This window comes from Micrasema longulum, unplaced genomic scaffold (genome assembly GCF_059751315.1).
Source record: "Micrasema longulum isolate JH-2025_06_02 unplaced genomic scaffold, ASM5975131v1 h1tg001085l, whole genome shotgun sequence".
In the NCBI taxonomy this organism is placed as follows: domain Eukaryota; kingdom Metazoa; phylum Arthropoda; class Insecta; order Trichoptera; family Brachycentridae; genus Micrasema; species Micrasema longulum.
Genome location: NW_028278273.1, coordinates 156,754 through 171,934, shown reverse-complemented (window position 1 = coordinate 171,934; position 15,181 = coordinate 156,754). Strand labels below are relative to the sequence as shown.

Below are 15,181 nucleotides of genomic sequence, written 5' to 3'. Positions count from 1 at the left end.
TAAGGAATACAAACATTTTGCAGATTAAGGAGGGGGGAGGAGGATGTAAAGACATAGGCCAACACGTCGTTCCCACCCTCCAGGATCCCCTCAATGCCTCTGTTTTTTTTATTCAAAAATATATACTTACACAAACAATCTACATAAATAAACGTATCCAAATATACAAAAACAATTTCTTAAAAATATATTAACACAACTAACATAACTTACATAATAAACATAAGTAAAAACACGGATATTTACAATGAGAGAACGGCCTTGAATGAAGAAGGACTCCCTGGGTGGTCAGAAGCAGAGGATCCGAATACCACCCCCGTAAGGGGAGGACAAAACAAAATAACGTGTGCGTTCTGCTCGGAAGGAAGCATAGCCCCAACTCAATGAGCATCACGCAGGAATAGCTGCTTGTCCCACCATATTTATATCACAAAAGTCAACAGATAGAAGAGCTGAGGAAATGTGGATGTTTAAACACAGGCAGAGTGGGAATTGTTACACAGTGGCCACTTAAACCAGCCAATGACAGGTCATAGGCCCTGTAGATGTATAAACTTCCACATTACCTTCTCTTAAATGTTCTTCATCTCTGTTATAATATGTTAATCTACCTTTCTGATTAATATAATCTGACGGAAAGGCTCTACTTATAAACATAATTGGACAAAAAAAAACAAAGAGCGGATAAAGGATATATTTATTTATATACGGCATTTCTGCCATTTACATATATGTGGTTCAAAGAGTGCTTAAAAATATAAATATTCAAAAATCGAGGATGATATATTATGATATATACTTGTACTATACATATTATAAATAACTTGAAATACATACATATTTTAAAGTAATTATACAATAACAAAATACAATAATCAATCAAATTATAACGATTCCAACCCAATCTCCTGAAGTTGACTTTTTGATAAAAATATGTCGGTCACTTTATTTTTTAAGTACGGCAGAGATTAACTAAATATATCAAAATATTATGCATATTCATTCCCGGTATTCTGTAATCTAAAAATAGGTGAGTTACATTGAGCTACTGTTCGAGAATTTTGACAACAAAATATTGTAGATGTTCTGCTAAACCTAGGTGGTACATAGAATGAAATCAACTTTAGTAGATCAGAGATATCAAACATTGGTTTTATTATTTTATATAAAGTCGTAAGGTCGGTCGATGTTCTTCGGATGCAGTTAGTTAAATAAAGCGATAATTTAATATTAATGAAAACCACTTTAAATTGTATAAAACAGTATAGGCTATTTACATTAAGTAGGATTGTTTGATATTTATTAGTTTATTTTAATATCCAAGGGGTTCGAAAACTTAAAAATGTTATAAATCAAAACTGCATTTTTGGACATTCATCCTTTACATCCCGTACCCTTCATATGAAGTCTCTTTATTCGTTATTTTCTCAAATACCATATTCAAATAATGTATAAGCCTCATGGGTGTTTGATAAAAAAAAGGTTTGTATGAACGAACCTTTACCATGTCGGGGACAGCCAGCGGAACACTTTATCCATTAGCTGAATCGCCACCGTATAAATCAGGCGCGTTCACAGTTCACACCCGCGCACGCTCCCGCTGCCGCGCCCGCGCCCGCGCCGCTGCGGAGAGGCGGCGGTGACGCGTCTAAATTACTACTCCGATTTATTGTCCCACGAGAGAATCTTCTTCCAATTTCTCATTCGTTTTTCAGAGAGCTCCCGCGACTTTTTAATGTTCCGATTATTATTTTGTCCTTTTTGTAATCGCGCTATCGTCACACGGGTCGCTCCGCATAAAAGGTGTTTTAAAAATTGAATGTGTAGGGTGCAAATATACAAAAAAAAAAACACAACCCAGTAAGTTCTTGACATCCTGGGCACTTATTACATTGGGAAGTTAAAAGAGTTATCTATAATTATTAATAAAATATAACTGAATTAAAACCATGAAAAATAAAAAAATTGAAATACATATTTTTAAAAACGTATTTAATGACGGGTAACAAATTAATAAACTAAGATTTTTCATTCAAATGTATCCGTTTTCCTGATGTAGCAATATTTACAATATTTACATATAACTTTCTAATGAAAATACTCGGTACACTTTCACTAATTTGTTCGACCAATTAGCGCTTTCACCCTCTAATGGGCATCTTCAGACCGGTCAGACTGGTCAATAAATAATTTAAATTTAAAATACGTTTATGTTTAGCAAATTTTATTTTATATTATAGACAATTGAAGATTACTCTGTTAACTCTTTAATAATAAAGAAAAAAAAATATTTTTTTAAAAATATCTTTTATTTCATTTTTTAATTACTATAAAATAAAAAAGTGACTTATAATCTTATACTGAATAATTTTTTATCTATTTCTCATATTACACAAAAATATTATACCTGTCTATTTATTTATAGGAGCAAAACTTCACAAAAAAAAAAAAAAACTTTAGCTTTCTTATGGGGCCCAGAGCCTTGATTACAATGGGAAGTTAACAGAGTTATTTTGAATTATCTATAAAGCATAATATAATTTTCCGAACGAAAACGATTTATGTTAATTAATATTAATATTTATGATTTGAAATATTTTCAATTACATGTTACCGACAAAGACACCTTTAATTTGTTAACAAATATCCACATTTTCGTTAAAAAAACTTTTTTACTTTTTTGAGAATTAAAGATAACGTCTATGGCTGACAGTTTGTCGACATTAAATTCGTGACAGTACCACGGGTCAGAAGGAACCCGACTTTGAATAATGCGCAAAAGTTGGAAGCCGACAGATTGGTCTTGATGCTTTTGTGGATTCCATATGCTCAAACTAGAAAGCAGACATGGAAATTAAAGTGACGATAAAGTACACCCTTGTAGGTTTGTGTCACATTATATTTAAGTACTATAAGTAAAAAGTTATAAAAAAATGGAAATAAGGAATGGCACACACTCAGACGTTAAAAGTCTTTGTGGGCTATTTTTTTTTAAATTGCTGTTTTTTCATTAGTTTTTAAGATGTTTATTTTTTAATGTGTATTTTTTTTTGTTGATAATATTACATTGCAGAAAATGGGTAATATACTGTACTGTGGAAAAACAAACAAATTAAAAAAATATTTTACAAAAAAGTAACTGAAAAAATTAAAACCTATTTGGTACTAGCTGTTGTTTATCATAAAAAGATGACTAAAAAAGATTTGTTTGACCCCAAAGGTTGCAAAAAAGAAACCTCAACTTTTCTTCACTGTTTTTTAAACTTTTATTATGATAATTCCTTCCTTGTAAACATTAAATTAAAGCTCGAGGGGCAGTTTTATTTAAATAAGTAAAGTTAAAATTAGTTTAATGATACATTTTCGCCAAAATAGGCATGAAAAAGAGTTAACCGTTGTTTTATGAGCATTTAGGTTTAATTTGTAGCAAAAACGTTTACAGGCGTATTTTTAGTGACGAAATGACCCCAAATACAGCAAAAGACATCCTGTACTAACTCGATAATTCGTGGTACAGTCGTACAATGGTGAGCGCGTACATATCTGATCGCTTCACGGGTTCTCGGGAGCGCTGGTTTTCTTATTGGCGGATGGCGATAATACCGCATTTAGGTGAATTATTGCAGGACTTGTAATAATTTCTCGCAGCAATTAACTATTTGCAACTCATATAGTGTTTTAACTATTTGTACAATGATTATGTTGAACACTAGGGAAATGCTTGAATGCTTTTACTTTTTAAAAGTTATACGGTAAATGAATTAGCGAGTTGATTTGTGACTCATTATTTTTTTTTGTATTGCTTATACAGTCATTACCATTACCGCCACCTATCTACACACGGGGGTGCTTAGGGCACTACGTTGGTACACTAAATTTATTGTTTTTATTTTTTAAATACTGTTATTTTAAATTACAATATCGAAACCAAAAATTATTTATGAAAAATACATTAGTAATTTTTTGATCAGGAAATAAACGCTATTTAGAAACCAACCAAATGAAAAATCTAAGAAATTCTACAAATCTGGTATTGAAAAATTACCAGAAAAATGGTGATAGGTTATGAAAAGCAATGGGATTTAAAAAAATTATATTTACATTATTAGGTACCTAATACTTATTCTGCCTCGTGGTACAGTGGTCAGCGCGTTCGCCTACCATGCAAGAGGTCTCGGGTTCGAATCCCGAGCAATTAATGCTTTCAGCCTCAAACAAAGGTCTTTCAAATGTATTTTGATTTAAAGTTGATCAAAATGAAAGGTCGTTCCAAATTATAATGGAATAAATAACATGAACGGAATCAACAGACTGGAACAGACGATGAAGAACATTTTACAGAAGGGAATATATATGTAGAAGTCATCCACATGCGTTCTTCATGTCTGTTGTAAAATGTTAATATTATTAGTCTTATATTAACTGTTGAATCCATTCTTTGTCTACAAAAATTTGGACAAACTCAAACAATTGTTGATTAATTTTATAATTACAGAAAACGTTAATTTTTTTAAGTTCCCTGTGTAGATGTTAACATAAGTTGGGTTCGTTTTTTCCAAATTTAGAAACGAACACCAAAAGTATATCAAAATGTTTAAGATTATTCGTAATTTGAAACAAAATTTTCTGCTTTACAATATGTTGTGTTTTTTTACGTTACATATATTTTTTTTTTTGAATACAAGCCTTCAAAATGAAATTTCAAGTAGACGAAAGCAAGCATTTTCAACACTTTCTTCTGTTTGCGTTCAATCGAGGGAATTGAGCTGCCAAAGCTGCTCGTTATATTTGTGCAGTGTACGGTGAAGATATTACGAATTATTGACTTATTTATTATAAAATAAAAAGAAAAATAAATAATTTATTTATTTGTCTCTTGTTCACTTCATTTGGAAAAAAACGGACACAACGTATGTTTATACTTAATATTATTGATTTATTTTTGTTTATTTATAAATCTTATGGCGCAAAGTAGGTAATGCAGTAAATAATATGTCCGCCTCGTAGTGTAATGGTCAGCGCGTTTGCCTACCATGCAAGAGGTCTCGGGTTCGATTCCCGACATGGTTGATTTGTAATATTTATTCTAACGGGTGTTTTTACACTAAAATATTTCATTGTCCCTGGACTGTTACCTGAAGCAAAAATCTGATCATCTTACCTTCATTTAACAAAAATGATCAAGATAAGGTGAAATTGGTGTACCATGTACCAAGTTCCACCTATGCAACATTATGTGTGAAAAGGGGATGACGATTATAATGCAAAGTATAATACATATGAATTACATCCCCCAGAAGTTACTACAACTCAATTCGGGACTTAAGTAATATGACATATTTTTTTTAAAAGCACATATTAAAAACAACAAAGAAACAAAGCAAGTTTAACACCCTTGTAATTGAATTCAACACAATAATATATGCGCCATAAACCTCCTGTTTCTATTTTTATTATTTTTCTTAAATCAGTTAGTTCAATGGACAATATTTTGTGTATGTCAATATGTTTGACGACAAGGCTGCCTAGCATATGTTTAATGTTTCAACGCAAAATAAAAAAAATATGAATATTGTTTTTGTAACCTTAAGTATAAGCTTTCAAGGTGCCCTTAATCTTCTTGTTTATGTACCTGCTCCGCAAGTACAGCGTTACATTTTGGGAATATTTCGATTACAGTGATCTAATGACCATCCATTACAAGTAGCCCGAGGGTAGAGATATAATATTATGGTATTATAGGACCCACGATTAGCCACCATCAGTCAAGGGAGATTAGACCAACTCTCGTAGCCCCGTACAATGTCCAATAATTACAAGACCTATCTATGTATAGCGGCCGTAGACATCATTTGTAACTCAAAACTTTGATTGCTCCGGACAATTATACTATTTAACAACTTCGGAGCAAATTTACTTATAATTGTCTTAATTAAATTATTAACCCGAAAATTGTAAGGCTCCGGCTTTAGTAATTTATTAACGTATTGCGCGAAATAAGGATTATATCCAGAATATTGTATTGTTAAAGTTTTAGTAGAGTGCCTAATATAATAAATACACCGGAACCTCCTTTTACACGGTTTAAAAATTACATTAATTAACCAATGCACAATAACAATCTATAATATAAATACTCTAGAATTGATTGATTGCATTTGACCCTTATACTTGCGCACAGGAATTAAAGCCATAATATCGTGGTATCAACGTTAAATTAGGGCCATTTTCATCTGTTAAAATTGTACGTAACGGGAGTTGAATCCAGTCCTTGTCTACAAAAATTTGGACAAACTCAAAATATTGTTGTACGTAACAGTTGGCCACAGCTGACTGCTATCTTTTTAAACTACTTATTCTTTTCTTTTTAATTTAATTCGATTTTTTTATATTTTTTTTATGTGGGAGTTGCTTTATTATTTACCTTGCTTATAATATACTAGGTTTATATTTCAAAAAGTGGATTTTTCTGCAATTAAATATCTTAAAATTTATCTAAACTATTGGGATCAGGAGGGATATATTAATGTGGGCTAATCAGGAACTTCTCAGCGTTTGCTCACATGGAGAGGAAACCACTTAAAACTCTTCAGGAGAAGCCGGCCTGTTGGCAGAAGTCAACAGGCCTTCCGTTCCACTAGAGGAGTGTTCGGCATTTTGTTCCCTACTTTGGTTTATTCTACCAATTTCCTACGCTATATTTATCATGTATGATACTACCTCTCGTGTGAGTTCTTTATTACCTATCACCGATGGAATGTCACATAGATCTTCACCCAGGCCTCTGCATCGCGCCTCCAGCTGTTGTCTTTGAAAGCTGAAAGAGGGGCAATGCATCAACAGGTGAGGGACATCTTGAGGAGTTTCATCGTCGCATGGGCAGCTGTCGATCTCTGAGAGCTTGAAGCGATGAATTTAATTCGATTACTAATTATATTTTTTTCGTAGATATGAAATATTCTTGTAAATTTTGTGTGGTTTTTGTAGCGTTATTTTGAGTGAAAGATTATTATTTATTACTTTTAGATTTCTCAAGAAAATAAAAAAAAGTGAGTTCCAAAGGGACAAATTTTCTGGGTGACCGAGATTCTAGGGCCTATTACATGAGGCCCGAAAGGCCGTATTCTCTAGCATGTAACAGTCAGTGATAGCCGACTTTTATAATTTTATTATTCATTATTGGAATTCCCAACCTCCCTTGTTTACTTACTGGCGCAGAGAGGTATGCGCAAAGGTAAGGCGATAGTAAATAATATTGGTTACGATTTTTTTACCATGTTTTAATTTTAATAAAGTTAAAATACAATAAATAGTAAGCAATTTCTTTTTCTTTACGCCGAAATAATTTTTATAGTAATTGTTCGTTTTTCAATATATGGAGCGTATCCTCTGTATAAAAAGAGGGATCGGTATATTATCACAACCATAAAATATATTTAGATTTATCAAATACTTATCCACACAAAAACTTAGGATAGTAAATAATCAGACAGTAGTAAAGAAGAATCTGTAATTCAAATTAATGCTACACACAAAATATTGAGACTTGTTTTGTCAATGTTAACAGCTTCACCGCTATACAATAGTAGGTCAATAGGGAAATATCTTTTTTTTATTTTAAATTAATAAGGGTCTATGAAATGTCGAGTAGGAATTTTTTTTTTACTAGGTACTTATTCATAGCATAAAAAAGTTATAATTCCGAATTCCCACAAAAACGTTCCATTACATTGGCCACGCCCCCAATAAGTCACGATTCGTGTGAATTTTGAACTTTGTTTGTGACCGTTTAAATTTAAATAGAACGTCGTCACAAATCTTTACGTCACGATTATCAAGACCAAACATGTCTCGGTTTTGTAGGGACATATTTTTTGAATATTTATGTTTTAAAGTATAAAAATATTTCTCCACAATATCCACATTGAGTTTAAAAATACGATTAGTTTTTCCAAATCCATTTAATATATATTGTTATAGGTATTCATAGTATTTGATATTTCTCTATTTATTTATATAATTTATTTTTTATTATTTTTATTTTTGCACAACAACAGGCCAGGATTAGGCCCAATTACATTGGTAAATTACATTGCAGAACACCCAGGCTTGAGAATAATCTCAATTAAATGTTTGTGTTCTCATCGGGAATCTAACCCGGAACCTTCCGTGTGTTAGTCAAGTATCTTGACCACTACACCAGGGAGGCCGCCTTTTACAGACAATCAACTATTGGTTTTATGGTATTATTATAAATAACTTGTATTGCGCCATTTCGTAATGTAAAAGCCGTTTTATTTTAAACTCATTAGGGTTATATCGAGGCTATACTGACAGAATGCGTTAAGTCAACAGTCTTTATGTGTTTAAAATATTTTTAAATATAGATGAAAGATGCTGATTTCAAATTGTATGCTTTGTCTGGACTTGCATTACTCTTTCAAAGCTATAAAAAAAAAAAAAATTGCGGGAGAAATAATAAAAAAGCTTAAAATGCGATTGACAACTGTCAACAGGCCGGCTTCTCCTGAAGAGTTTCATGTGGTTTCCTCTCTACATGAGCAAATGCTGAGAAGTTCCTGATCCGCCCACATTAGAATATTCTTCCTGATCCCAAACAGTTTAGCTAAAATAAAGTAATATAATAGCAGAAAAATCCTGTTTCTGAAATATAAATCTTGTATATTATAAGCGAGGTAAAAAATAATGCAACTCCCATTTGATTTTCTTTTTTTTTAATGCGATTATCTCGGAACTTGTTTTAATGACTTAATGCATTTAGTCAGTAAAGCCTCGATATAAAAAATATGATAAGGTGTAGTCAAGTTATGTCTCGTTTGGTTAGTGCAGTTATCATGTGTTTTTTTGGATATAATTTTAATTTGTCTCCATTGTAAATTTTTGAAGGGGTAAGGTAATGCAAGATTCAATGCAACATTGTTTTTTATTTAAGTAAATAATTTCACTTACCAAGGCAAGGCAATCAACTGAAAGAGACGAATAATTAAAATTGAAAACGATTTTTAAAATGCGTTTTAACGTAAAGTGTATAATATAATACATAAAATATAAACATTGTATGTTGTATAGCTAGTAAGGTGTTTTCCTGTTTTTATTATTTAGTTTATATCTGCACATTATTGAACTTTTTATAATTTCAGAATTGTTTCATTGAATACTGAATTTCATTATTATTATTTAATTATGGATAATAAATTCAATAAGTATTTAAGTACAATTTTTATTGCGATCGGTTACCTCCGTAAACGGGCAATCAACTTTAGTAAAGCTGTTCACCTCTCTTCACCCCGTATTACTAAGTGTAACTTATTCTGAGGGTTGCAACCCTTATCGTATTGTATATTATATAACATGTATAGTATATGCATACCAATGTTCAATATAGTAAAATACAGACACACGGACATTGCACCACCTTATATTAGTAATATATCAGGAGAACAGAAACTAGAAGAGAGATAGATATATATGTGAATTGAATTGTATAGGAATGTGTATGGTTTACCATACTAGAAAATGAATTGTCATTATACCTAGAACATTGCTAGATTGTGATTGATTTATTTTTTTAAAATACTTTTCTGTTTAGATTTGTAAGTTTAAGAAAAAATATTAGACAGTACGCTGTCCGAACATGAAACATGCGCGTCTCGTAAACTCGCAAAAAATGCCAGAAATATACATATTAAACATTGCATCCGTCAACGTAAATTGGCATTAAATATAGGACATCGGGCTTAAGAAAGAGACTGCCGGCCTATTTCGTTTTGTAGAGCGTCGCCTTTGTCATTCTAAATTAATACAGACACCGGACTCGTTCGACAGAGACGACGCTCTATCAAGTCGGCAGTCTTTTTCTTAAGCCCAACGTAATTTATTAACTGCCGGATACTGTATAGGGTTTAAAATGTCTAATTTTTAATGTGCATTATAAATGCTAATAATGTGAAAAACTGATTCAAAATGTAAAATTACCGATATCTTCTGATTGAACCGTGTTATGGGTCCGTGGCTATTCATTCAGTTCGTGAATTCACGGGCCAGGGGTCCTACTATATCACAACTTGATTTCCATTTTCTAATACTAAATTATTTATAACTCATTGATAATTATACCTTAAATTGAAATATTTGGGTAAATTATAAGAACAAAAATATTTATTATAAAAAATATAAAAACAGTTTTTAATGTAACGAAGTATGCACAATTATGTTTCGGATTCTGCTGTCGGATGCATAAAAGATTAAAAAATGTTTTTTTTTTAAGTTTAAGAAATAAAACTGCTTTAAACGTACCGCTTAAAAAAGTGGCAGAATTACGAATAATTGACAGAACGAAAAAAAGTATTTTTATAAATTTAATGGTTAAAAAGCCTTTAGAATCCCAAAAAAATTTTTTTTTGGTTGAATCAAAATTTCATAAAACTGCTTTGCCATAGTTTTAACTTAATTCTGTTTTTCTCGTGTTTTAGTTTACGAGAAAAAATGAAATCGTATGTATCCTGTATGGCAATGTATTTTTGCCAAGAAAAGGGTTGAGGGGGCGAATTTTTTGAATCAAAGAAAAAAATAAAATCACTATTTCACATAACAACTAAAATATAGTAAAGTTGTGATAAGAACACAAAATTATACAAAGTACCTACTCTTTAATATACCTTCTCTTAACCCAATATACCTACTCTTTAACGTATGTGTGTGATGAGTCTTAAATCAAATGAATAATATATTTTTGATGTTTGAAGCACTTAGTTTGTGGAAAATTATTATTTAATATATTAAAATAATATCACTTTGTATTTATGTTCCACTTATATTTTAATAATTTGACAACCAACTAGTTTCGGCAATACTATGCCTTCTTCAGGGTTAATTACAAACTAACATAACATATATAAAATTTTCACAGTGAGGGTAGAGTGGGCGTGGCCACGGAAGTAGAGAGAAGAGGGGGATTGTGTGTCTATTTGGGGAGAGAGAACATATTTAAAATAGGACTATTACTAAGATTTATTTGATTATTCATTATATTTATTTCTTTATTTACAGGCTTTCTAATCTCAAATATTTCAAAATAATCGAGTGCATATCTTTTTTTGTTTGTATGTATGTAGTGTAGTATTGCCAAAACTAGTTGATTGTCAAATTATAAAAATATAAGTGTCACAAAAAAACAAAGTGATTTTATTTTAATATATTAAATAATCGTTTAAATCATATGTTGGAGAATGAAAATCGATAAAAGAATTGCAATAAAAACACAAAATAATCTTACAATCTCAGAGTACGTTGGATAGGGGTATTGGGGTTGATAGTAAATGTTTCATAGCATGAAACTACATCGTACAACCCGCGCCATTCAGCCTGGGACGGTTCATTGCGTGTCTTCGTGTTCCGAGTAATAATATTAATAACGGACAATATAACGTTCCTACTCACAATATACTCCGCAACCATTTCTCGAGTGGTCAAGTTTAATGACTACATGAATGGGATGCGATCCTGGAACTAAATCCTACTTTCGTTTTTCCTTCGCATTTTTTATTGCACAAGGAAAATCTTCATAATAAGGAAAAATTACTCGATACTTACGTAGGTAAATAAATACATATGTATTTTTCTCCCGTGTACTGTCAATTCAATCTGACGTCTATATTCTCAGCACAATCTCCCGAGAAATACGAAATCATTTTAAATCTACAACAATAAAAAAGTTAAATAAATAAAATAACTTTGTTTTTAACCACCAACTTTTTATTCTTTTTTTTCCACCGACCGGTTTTAAAGCAAACAAGCTTCTTCGTCAAAGTTTACGTAACTAATGAATAAATTCCTATTTTATTTTTATTATGTTCACTAAATACTACACGTGAACCCAATAAATCAAGTCTTTTTTTCAAGTTAAAAAGTTGTTTTATTTTAATGAATAACCACAAAGTTAGTGCTTCAAATATAAACTTTTTACTAAAAAAGTAATTTTTTTATATATTTTAAATTAAGAATGTAATTTATAAAGAGATTAACGAGCTGCACAGCATTTTTTTCGTTTTCACACTTTCGTCTACTTCTTCACGTGTCATGTCGGGTCTTCCCGACGTTGACGACCACTTTGGAGAAAGCTTCCCTATCCTGAGCAGTGCGAAACAGCTCCTCCGCAGTTCTTATCCTGGTCCATGCTCGGATGTTTTGAAGCCAGGAAAGCTGTTTTCAACATGTCTGTTGTAATATGTTAATGTTAACAGCTTCCCATGGAGTAGAATCCAGTCCTTGTCTACAGAAATTCGTTCAAACTCAAAACATTGTTGATAAATCCACCTGATCCATGAAGAGGTATAGAAATTGAAAAAATAAAATTTTTTAAGGGTTGCCTAGTATGTAGGTGACATAATTCAATTAGATGAGTCTCACCCGCATAAATAAATGTTTTAGCTCTTTAACTTCACAAACATCAACAGATGAAAGAATTGAAGGAATATAGATATTCAAATATGGGCAGAATGGTAAATGTCACAGTGGTAAATGGCGGCCTCCGTGGTGTAGTGGTCAAGACGCTTGACTCACGCACGGAAGGTTCCGGGTTCGATTCCCGGTGAGAACACAAAAATTAAAATGTGATTTTTCTCAAGCCTGGGTGCTCTGTGATGTAATTCACCACTGTAATTAGGCCATCTGGTTTGTTGTGGTGCAAAAAAAAAAAAAAAAAATGTTTAGTGTGTAAAGTGGCCACTTAAGGTCATAAGCCCTGTAGATTCCTAGACTTCTATATTGCCTTCTATCTCTGTTGTAATATGTTAAAACATTAATACTTTTTTGTTTGTTTCAGTTTGAAGCCTCCGCCAAAAGATGGGGTGGCAAAAAGCAATCCGAGCAAGAGACACAGAGAAAGGCTTAACGCTGAACTGGACACGCTGGCGTCCCTCCTTCCCTACGAGCAAAATATTCTATCCAAATTAGACCGGCTTTCTATTCTTAGACTATCGGTTTCCTACCTCCGAACGAAGAGCTACTTCCAAGGTAAGAATTTATTTTTCATTTTGCATTTTGTAATGAGAAAGTTCATTGGTATTTTGGTATATTATTTGTATTATTATATCTATGATTTCATAAAATTGTATAATTTTGAAAACCCCCACCAAATTTCAAAATTACAGCGCCCGTGACGTCACGCGTTTAAGTCAGTGAGTATTTCCGACATTTGGGCGGAACCCCGTACAGTTCTAAACACAAATTATTTGTACCCGCCAAATGTCAAAACACTTTGTATTTGTTTTTTTTTTTACTCAACTGACACTTCTAGTTACTTCTTCAAAGCGTGATGGGGAGATAATTTTTCTTTTTTAATTGTTTTAACAAAGTATTATCTCACCACTGTTAATTAAAATTGAATTCTTGCTAATTTATGAATAATATTTTAATTACCTGTCATTCTTCTAATAAATTCATTGTTTGAGTAAAAATATTACAAGCAAACAAAAAAAAACTATTGTCCTGAAAATTGTGAAGGTGAACCAAACTGGGTTAGTGGAGAAATAACATGTATTTAAATTGTAAATTACTTTAAAATGGCATTGCTTACTGGTTTTTACTTTGAACATAATGCTTAGGAAAAAGAGTTACCTGATATTTTCTGCTGTTTTAAGAAACCCATATAATAATTTATACTTAAATAGTATTTTCATGCTATTTTAAACTTTCGTTTAGTTTAACAGACCTGCAATTCTTGGTAACAAAAGTCTACGATGTATTCAAGAAAAGCGATTTGCTAAATAATGTTGATAAATCGAAAGTGATGGTTTTTAAAAGGGATGAAAGTATAACTAAATGTGAGAACATTGTAAACGACGATATTCAGAATTAGGTAGAAGAATTTGTGTATCTAGGAGGAGTGTGTACTAGGGATGAAAAGGGTGAGAAATGTATTGAAAAATGTGTGCCGGGAATGTAAATCTTACACTGAACTTAAATCAACCTTGGCAAAAAAATCTTGGTCACTAAAGGCAAAACTAGCAGTTCATAATGGAGTTCTGGTGCCGTACTTCTTGTGTGAGAACAAGTATGGAATTGGAAAAACAATTATGAAAATATGCAAAATGCTGTCGAAATGTGATCTCTCAGGCGTATGTGTGGTAAAACGATGTGTGATATGTACACAAATGTCGAGATCCATGCATTATGTAAGGCTGAGACTAGCAATATCGACAAAATCAATAAATGAGTACTAAATTGGTTTAGACATGTAGAACGAATAAACTGCAGAAGAACGGCTCAAAGGCTTGACAATGCAAATGTTAGATGCAGAAAATTAAGAAGACCGAGAAAGACAAATCCAACAAATACTTGATGATGGACATGCCAAAAGTCGTAAAAATGAGCGTGCGTGAATGAGAAGATGCAAAAATATAGAAGAAGCGGGGTCTGTATGCAAAGACCGAGTGATGTGGCGTTCTATTCTCTCTACCTACCTTTACAGGGAAACGGCGTGATGGTCTGTTGTTGTTGTCGTACTTTTAAAATTCTTTTATCGTTGATTTATTGCGATTAATAATAAACCTGTTATTATCTTACTCACTGCTTATTATATTAAGCAAATGACTGTGAACAATCCGATATAAAGCGATTGCAAATCATATGATTTATCAAGAGAAACACACAAAACCTTGATAATACATATTTTACAATAAATGAAAATGGTAACTTATTTGAAATTTTTAATACAAAAGATAAATATAATTTTTAACTTGTTTCTACTTACAGATTACGAGCTATTCTTTAAAATAAGAAATGAAAGTGATTTATTTTCAAAATACGGTTCCGTGACTCTGATAATATTAACCTTTGTACATTATGACGTAATGTTTGAATTAAATTAGTCAAACTTTTGGGTCAGGTTTAGTTCCCTTTAAACATTTTAATTTACTTTTCATTGGAGGCCGTAAAATGTTTACAACTTCTTCTACCTTTTTACGACAAACAATATTTCTATTACATGTATTAGTGAGTTTCCCATAATACGAGGTACGTAGGTACATTTCAGTGAACTTCGAGAATACGCGGGGGCGGAAGCTAACGAAATACTTCATTCATCGAAAACGAGAAAACTAACAAATGAACGTATCAACATAAAAAATATGTATGTTAAAAGTAAATATTCGTGTTCGTA

The 15,181-nt window shown here is 31.9% G+C and overlaps 1 protein-coding gene across 1 annotated transcript in view; it reads left to right on the top strand.

Moving 5' to 3' along the window:
- The window catches only part of LOC148277079 (aryl hydrocarbon receptor-like), a gene marked incomplete at its 3' end in the record, with an annotated part of 321,131 nt that overhangs the window by 149,952 nt on the left and 155,998 nt on the right, over positions 1-15,181 (top strand). Inside the window, 1 exon segment of the mRNA XM_088233353.1 lies at positions 12,845-13,035. Within this exon segment, the coding sequence (XP_088089479.1) occupies positions 12,845-13,035 (191 nt within the window).